Below are 7500 nucleotides of genomic sequence, written 5' to 3'. Positions count from 1 at the left end.
TACTTTCCGATGTTTTGGAATCACTCTCACTGAATCACGAGGTTATGAATGCATGGTGATATTTTTGCAATGTAATCTAAGACACTATGGACCCTTTCAACAATAAAAACAAAAACAATGCTTGAACGTTCTATTTGGGCCCCAATCTACTTCCTCTGCATTAAGATAACATATGGAATGTTAAAACGGAAGCCTTGTGGGGCCAACTATGATGCTGATAATGGAACTCTCTTGAAAGGGTCTATACGATGCAGCTCTTCTGTCAGATAGCTCTCCTCTCCTGTGCTGCTGCTGGGGAATTTGGGTTAAATGGCATCGGCATGCAGCTCAACATCACGTCTCCTTAAATCCTCTAATATTTCCTAATTTAGGTCATCAACACATCCATGATTCAACTCAAGACATTAAGGCCATCATGGATATAAAACGTTTTTGAAAACAACAAAAGGATGGAGGGAACAAAGCAAAGCTTGGAGTTATTTCAGATGGGCTACAACAAGGTAGGCAAAATTGTGGTGCTTGTCAAAACCTTAGCGCAGCAGGAATAATGCTTAGGCTGATGTTAAAGTGCACACAATGTTTAAAGCCATACACGACGGTAAATTGGAACAAAACTAAAGGTTACTTTAGCCTTTATAGGACTGTATAAAGTTGTCCAAATGAATAGGTCGTAATGTTGTTGTAAAGATATTGCATGTACAGTAGATGTTGTCTGCATGCCATTGTAGGCAAGAAAGAGGCATAATCCGTTTTGAATGTGATAAAAGAGCGAGCATTAGTTTGAGTTCACATTTTCAGCAAAGAATAGTTATTTGTCAAGTGATTTATTATTAGTTTATTTTATATATATTTTGGGGGGGGGGGGCATATTGACTCAGCCAGGTTAGATAGCAAGTAAAATGTCTTCACAAACACAAAACGTACAGTATATGTTTTCCTTTCATGTCTTATCCTATTACGAAACACATTTTTGGTTGTTTGTTAAAACTTCTCTTAATGTGAAAAAAAAGTGTATTCATATAATATGTAATTTGCCACCTCTGTAAAAACTCCGAACACCTCATATGTAATAGTTGTGTGTACCGTGTGCAGTCATTGAAAATAAATTATTTTTTATGTTCTTCACAGAAAATGAGCCCAGGCCAATGAGTTTGAGTTAGAAGAGATAATAAATAGCATATTTTTTCTTTTAAATAAAGAAATAAACTATTTTGAGAGGTGGATAAACTCTCATAAGAGGTGGATAAACTCTATTTCTGAAATTCCAGAGGTGCATAAACTGCATTTACTTGCGTTTAGCCTCCACTTAGTCCCTGGGTGCCATCTTGTTCAACATCAGAGCATGATCTCACTGTATGCTATTCTGGATGAATGGGTAATAATCCCACACTCTCCAAACTTTTGTGGAGAGCCTTCCCTAAAGAGTGGAAGCTGTTATACCCTATAATTTATAGCTATTCTATGTCGATAGATTTAGACTGGGATGTGATGTCATAATGTTCCTGTAGGTGTAGTGGCCTAGCCTGACGAGCCAGACCCACATCAAGATGTAGGGTCTGGGGACTCACCATTCGCCGTGCTCAGTCCGAGGGGCGGGATAATCGGTTGTCTTTCAAATTCCCTCTGCACGCAATAGGATAGCGCTACAACTCATGAGTCCCATGCCTTTTCCCACCAGCGGAGCTAGTTGGCTAGTTCAAACTTTTGCCAACTAAAAAAAAAGCTTAACTCATGTCACGCTGTTTGCCAACATCAACATCCATCTTCTTTGTTTTCAAGTAGCAGGGAATTCACGCAGCACCGTTGCAACTCTGCCATCAATCATTATTTAAGCCCACCTACCGACTCTATACACGATGTGATTGGCCTTATCGAAGTTTAATTTGTCCAGCTTGCAAGCCAACGGAGAGTTGCTAGACAAATTACATCTGCTGCCGCTAGGGTGCGTCTAGATTTCTAGACTAGTATGAGGGCAGCCGTGGCCTACTGGTTAGCGCTTCGGACTTGTAACCGGAGGGTTGCCGGTTCGAACCCTGACCAGTAGGCACGGCTGAAGTGACCTTGAGCAAGGCACCTAACCCCTTACAGACAGAAAGAGAGTTGAGCAGTGAAATTTGCAAGGACTTTTATTTCAAAACTAGATTAAAGAGTAATTAAAATTGGGAGAAATATATTTATATATATACTGTATATATATATATATATATATATATATATAGAGAGAGAGAGAGAGAGAGAGAGAGAGAGCAAAAGAGAGAAAGTGAAGAAAGAGAAGTGAGAGAAACTGGGAAGGTTTCTTTTAAGTTCCTGTATGGAAGTGAGAACAGGTTGCACTCCAGGTGCTTGATTGCCCTATTATGACATCACAATAAGTCTGTGGCAGAAATGTCTCAGTATTTATTTAATGTCTCAAAAAGTATAAATCGCACACAAATGAGAAGTCATAGTTGAAAAGTTGATGGAAGATCTACGCTTCAAAGTTTGAACGAAGTTTCTACATTAGGCGGTTCAAGTTAAATTATACCCTGGAAGAATTATAAAAAGAAGAAGAAACCACCGAATAACAATACATTGCACTGCTTTGCATGCATGACATTCCTGTGCTCTGATTGCATTCCTCTGCCTTTTGTCTGTGAGGTCCAAAGACACAAGCCATCCGATCAGCTCTGACCATGAGACAGACCACACGCCACACATGCCTTTTTCCTCACGGAAACGTCTTTGTTCCCTCCTAATGTCATCATTTAATTTGTCCCATTGACAATTGATGGGAACATTAACAGATCCTAACTTGACTCCTAACTCCTAAACGTGAAGGGCTGCTGGCTAGTTAAAGTTAAAGTTGAGTAATAGTTAGCAGACGCGACACAGGCTTGGGGAACCTGGAGACGCGACACAGGCTTGGGGAACCTGGAGACGCGACACAGGCTTGGGGAACCTGGAGACGCGACACAGGCTTGGGGAACCTGGAGACGCGACACAGGCTTGGGGAACCTGGGTCGACCCATTGACAATCGTGACGCGCAGGCGTGGTGGAGGGTATTGGGTTTTTTTCAGGAACTCTGTTGAATAGCTTGACATTGGTTCTGTCATAAAACACACACAGACACACACACACACACACTTATGTATAGGCTTCCGTGGTTGCCATTTCTGAGGAAATGACAAAATGAGGAAATAACCATGGTGATACCCATGTGCCATGACAATAAATGTTTTCATGCATGCAGTGTGTGGTACTAATGTTACTAATGTTTACAAGAAGCAGAGCAAACATGCAAATGTTGCACACCCACTTTACTAAATAATAATAATAATAATAATAATAATAATAATAATAATAATAAAAACACAACTTGTTAAGCTTTGCCTTAATATCTGGACTTATTCCTAGCACAATTTGTTCACATCATTATTGTTATGGTTGCAATGTATTCATCCCTAATCAATGCCATTAGAATAATACGAAAAAGGGAAAGAACAAGGCTATGTAATACTATTAAACACTATTGGAACAAAACTTATATAAAAATAAAAACAAATATAAACATCAAAAAAATCAAAACAGATATAAACATATCACTTTGCATATCTGTATATCACCCTCATATGTGGCAATGAATTTGTATATGGGACATTTGGTCCTCCTCAATGTTGACTATATGGCTAGGGCCTTGGACTGAGGTCATCCTTGAAGAGGATGTTTGAGGGACACTCTGAGAGGGAGACAGGGTTGGGACTTGAAGAAAAAGACAAAACAATTTAGGTAATAGTCTCTTAGGTGTCTTGCTTACAAATAAAAAGACCAAAAAAATCCTCTCCCATCAAACACCTGCTAAAACCTGGCAGTGAGTCTGTTTCTTCACTCTAATCTAACAGTGTGAAAGCCAGACCTATGTGACACAACTAATCATGCAGTTGTTTGAATGCCAAGCAGCTGATGGCAGTACAAGTCTTCTCATCACCCTTGGCTGAGTAGGCATCCGTTTCTATTAAACAACGCGGGCATGAGACTCTATAAGACTAGCAGAAAAAAAGTTTTTCGTTTTCAGAGAAACTATGAGGGTTGGGTTCTTTGGAAATAGAGTGTCAAAGTGTCATTGACGAGACGAAGAGGCAGGACGTGGAGGAAATGGAGGAAAGACCCAGGACTTCCTGTAAGCAAATCAACCCTCAGTCTCTCAAGAGACGCACAAAACTTCTATATTTACACCTGACCTGAGTGACGGAACATAGCCTACCTGGCGCACCTGTCGGCGGAGCGGACGCACACACACTCCAGGGCAGGACAAGCAGGAGATGGAGTAACGGGAGCATCCTGGTCATCTGTCGTGCGCTCTCCGCGCGTCGTCCTGCACGCTCGTCAGCTCGCTAACTCTTCAGGTTGTTTAACTGCTCTTACTCTCTGCCTTCTCTCGCCTTTTGTTCTGCGCAGCGCTGTGGTGCGTGTTTGTGGGTAGATGGTTTCCTGTGTTGCTAGGAAACCGGTAAGTGCAGCGAAATGAAAGAGTTAGTGGGCTATGCATTATAAATGTCAAAGGCCTGTTTTTTCTGTCCTTTCTTTTTTTGAGATGACCATTGAAGTTCAAATAAAGCCACCATTGGTATTTAATTATACTGTGTTGGCTCATCAGATAATTCAGGTTTTCTGCATTTAGTTAGTTAATAGCCTACATTTTGTACATAGAGGCACTTGTCCTGCTTCCAAAAGTGTTATTTTGGTGAAACTTTTGACTAGTTAAAGTTAGAGACGTGAGTATGGCTAACTATGGCTAAATGAGTACGTGTCAGCAGATCCAGTATTGATGCATCAATACAGCATGTAGCATGAAGAGATAAGAGTATTGCGGAAGTAAAAGCTTCATTCATCTTCATATCTAATCTCTTCGAACCACTCACCACACACGAGCCACAATATCAAGTTTACTGTTTATTTCACAACAAAAAACAAAACAGTCTTCGTCACAGGCAGCATCATTACATTCATAAGTGAATTAAAGTGCATTAATGTCAGAATACGCTCTTAAAATGTTGTGACGAAAACCATGTCCTAGTTTTCATGTCCCAGCTGTCAATTCTCATTTAGGCAGGCGTCACAAACCTTACATTCTACATGTTCTCTAGAGTTTTTTGGATTGTGAAGATAATGTTAGCGTCAGTCATGACGCATTTAACATTTACCTTCATCATAGAAACAGAAGACCACAGACCTAGCGTTGGGACAGGCCTTCAGTCCTGCAATAAGACATTTTAAAATCAAGGAAAAGAGCAGGGTGGCTCTTTTTACACCGTCCAAGCACGCACCTACAGAACGCAAAGGATTATGGGTATTAATTTACCAGGTGGCTGAACAACAGCAGCACTGCATAGAAATAGATCAGCTATTACCACCTGATGTAACATAAGTTCTTGCACACGAGGCCCCAATGGCAATGTATATATAGATGAACAGCAGGGCTCCATTCAGTTATTTTTGATGGAGGATGTGCCGTCTATCTATATGCAGTCATTGCATACGACACACAAACACAGCTAAAGTGCATCTGAGGAACAGAATCCATCCGGCCTTTGATGTTCTCACAGGCTTCCTGCAGTTGCTAAGTCTGCACTCGCGAGGTGAACTGGAGAGAGACACCTGGAGCCTGCTGTCTGGGGCGCACCTGGGCGCTCTGGGTCTGCAGCGGACCGGGCTGGTGTGTCCGACACGTTTTGAAACATATAACAACCTGCATGCAGATTACTGAGCATACACTGACCGCTACTGGGCCTCTGGCCCCTCAGAGAAACAACATGGGTCAGTGCCTTGCCATCGCAGGATAGAGTGTATGAGTTCTACAGACAAACTTTGGAAGAAATGTCGTTTTTTGGTGTTTGTTGTTTGATGAGTCGATTTGTCAGTGAAGCTTAAATTAGGACAAACGCAGGTGAGGACAGAGTGTTTCTCTCTGGTGGTGAACTCTTTTTGGCTTGTCGTGGTATACAACAGCCCACACCAGAAAACAGGATGTGGGAAAGCCCATCCTCCCAGGAGTACTCTATGTGCGTGTGTGTGCATGTGTGTGTGTGTGTGTGCGTGTGTGTGTGTGTGCATGTGTGTGTGTGTGTGTGCGTGTGTGCAGTCTTCTCACACTGCTTTGTGTGCCATTTCGCTTTGCAGTGCCTACAGTATATTATACCTATAAAGGCTCTTGTGGAGCCTGAAGCTATTCAAAGGTTTACATCTGGGTATATGATGCACACATCAAAATATATCATATCTGAAGAGCTCTTCTCCAAAACACGTTATGTTATTTGGAGCTATCACGCATCGTAGGGCTATTCTCGAGCTATTGTGGTCGTTTTATACTGTTGCCATATCACGCATCGGAGGGCTATTCTGGAGCTATAACGCATCGTAGGGCTATTCTGGAGTTATTGTGGTCGTTATGGCGACAGGATAATATCACGCATCGCAGAGCTATTCTGGAGCTACTGTGGTCTTTATGGCGACAGGATAATATCACGCATCGCAGAGCTATTCTGGAGCTATTATAGTATAAACTGACAAAGGCTTTACAGAGTTTAGGGAGAGCATGATGTGTCTGACTAATATTTATCATCTCTATGATGTTTTTCTGCTGCAGTATTAAAATTAAAATAAACTTCAGTGCTTCTCCAACACCATTATTTCATAATCACATGAAACATTTATGCAGTTTGATATATTTACATGAATGCATTTCAATTTAAATGAAGGTAGTCATGAAGTGTCCAAATCTCTTTGTAAATGGAATATCAATTGTAGTATATCAAAAGGCAGCTATAAATATAATCACTGAATTTTAATATTGTTGAAGATCAACTTCCTTAAACCTAAAACAACCAACAGTATCAGCTCAGCGATGACGACGCCTCTCCTCTCTAGTCCTAGTTCAGCCTCCTTTTTCTAATGCTTCTAGTGCGCGTGTGCGTGTGCGTGTGCGTGTGTGTGTGTGTGTGTGTGTGTGTGTGCAGGCACGCCTGCAGGTGTACGTCCGTACGCACTGTGCGTACCATCACTCAACAACGAGAGAAAATTTACCTTGTGTGTGTGTATATTCACACCATATTGGCCTACCATACCTTTTCAACTATGCACAGTATCCCATTAGTTGCATGCCATCAGGCTATTTACAATTTTCTATTAAGTAAAGTTAGTGAACACTTATCAAAATTAACGCGCACACATGTTTGAGCAGGAGAGAATACACACGCAGGCACGCATAGGCTACTTGTTTTCTTTTACTTGGCTTTCTATATGGTTATCAGCACACAATGTTGAGCTAATTCACTAACTCAATACTCATCATAGATATCACAAGTTTAAACAACGAAAACAGAAAGGATGGAGGCAGCAAAGCTAGAGGAGCTATTCAAGATGGGCAAGAACAAGGTTGGCTAAGCAATTGGTGTGCTTGTCAGAATGACTGCATAACAGCTGTTTAAAGCCAGACGTTACAGTAGCTATAACACAACTAAAGG

At 41.3% G+C, this 7500-nt stretch overlaps 2 protein-coding genes across 3 annotated transcripts in view; both read right to left on the bottom strand.

Annotated features, from left to right (window-relative positions):
- Positions 1-4404, bottom strand: part of il2rga (interleukin 2 receptor, gamma a) — a gene marked incomplete at its 3' end in the record, with an annotated part of 21852 nt that extends 17448 nt beyond the window's left edge. Inside the window, 1 exon segment of one of the 2 annotated variants that reach the window (XM_076262436.1) lies at positions 4251-4404. In XM_076262436.1, coding sequence (XP_076118551.1) covers positions 4251-4326 — 76 coding nt within the window. 2 annotated transcript variants of the gene reach the window in all.
- Positions 4405-7242: 2838 nt separating this feature from the next.
- Positions 7243-7500, bottom strand: part of LOC143099444 (uncharacterized) — a 23835-nt gene continuing 23577 nt past the window's right edge. Inside the window, exon 12 of the mRNA XM_076262434.1 lies at positions 7243-7500. This exon is cut by the window's right edge and continues 614 nt beyond it. The gene's annotated coding sequence lies outside the window, so the exon portion shown is untranslated.

The sequence above is a fragment of the Alosa pseudoharengus genome, unplaced genomic scaffold (genome assembly GCF_046254945.1).
Source record: "Alosa pseudoharengus isolate Yale_2024_CS ecotype anadromous, Long Island Sound unplaced genomic scaffold, YU_APseudo_1.1 YU_APseudo_1.1_scf_28, whole genome shotgun sequence".
Taxonomy (NCBI): Eukaryota; Metazoa; Chordata; class Actinopteri; order Clupeiformes; family Clupeidae; genus Alosa; species Alosa pseudoharengus.
This window is presented reverse-complemented; position numbering and strand designations above follow the sequence as displayed.